General features: G+C 44.2%; 1 protein-coding gene across 1 annotated transcript; it reads left to right on the top strand.

Moving 5' to 3' along the window:
* Positions 1-103: 103 nt before the first annotated feature.
* On the top strand, positions 104-311 carry PHALS_02894 (uncharacterized protein; the record flags this gene model as incomplete). Its single annotated transcript, XM_024717356.1, has 2 exons — positions 104-134; positions 187-311. 2 exons carry the CDS (start codon positions 104-106, stop codon positions 309-311), a joined length of 156 nt encoding a protein of 51 aa, XP_024582863.1.
* Positions 312-425: the final 114 nt, after the last annotated feature.

Genomic DNA, 425 nt, shown 5'->3' on the forward strand with positions numbered 1-425 from the left:
ATGCATCGTAGATTGCTCTACCATTATTGTTCGTGTTCCTGCGATAGGAGACAGTTGGAGTCGATTATTGGCTAATGATATCAAGTCTCGAAATAAATTAGTCATGCATTGCTTCGCGTCAAGCCGTTGTCGACGTAGCTGCCGCTTTAGAGAGATACAATCAGCTGATTGCAACCCACTGCTTAGCTGCCGCCTTAGAGATACAATCAGCTGATTGCAACCCACTGCAAAGTAGCTTGGATGCAGCAACGCAGTCGATGGGCTCTTGCTGTTTTTTGAACAGAGTGAAGATTGAGGAGCGTTATGATTGACAATATCGGGCAAACGCGTTGAAGATTGCTCTGCCGTTATTGTTCGTATTAATGAAAGCAAAGCGATTTATGCTTTCATGCTATTTTTGACAGCGTGGAGGTAGACAACACTCA

This window comes from Plasmopara halstedii, assembly GCF_900000015.1.
Source record: "Plasmopara halstedii genome assembly, contig: Scaffold_2061, whole genome shotgun sequence".
NCBI lineage: Eukaryota > Oomycota > Peronosporomycetes > Peronosporales > Peronosporaceae > Plasmopara > Plasmopara halstedii.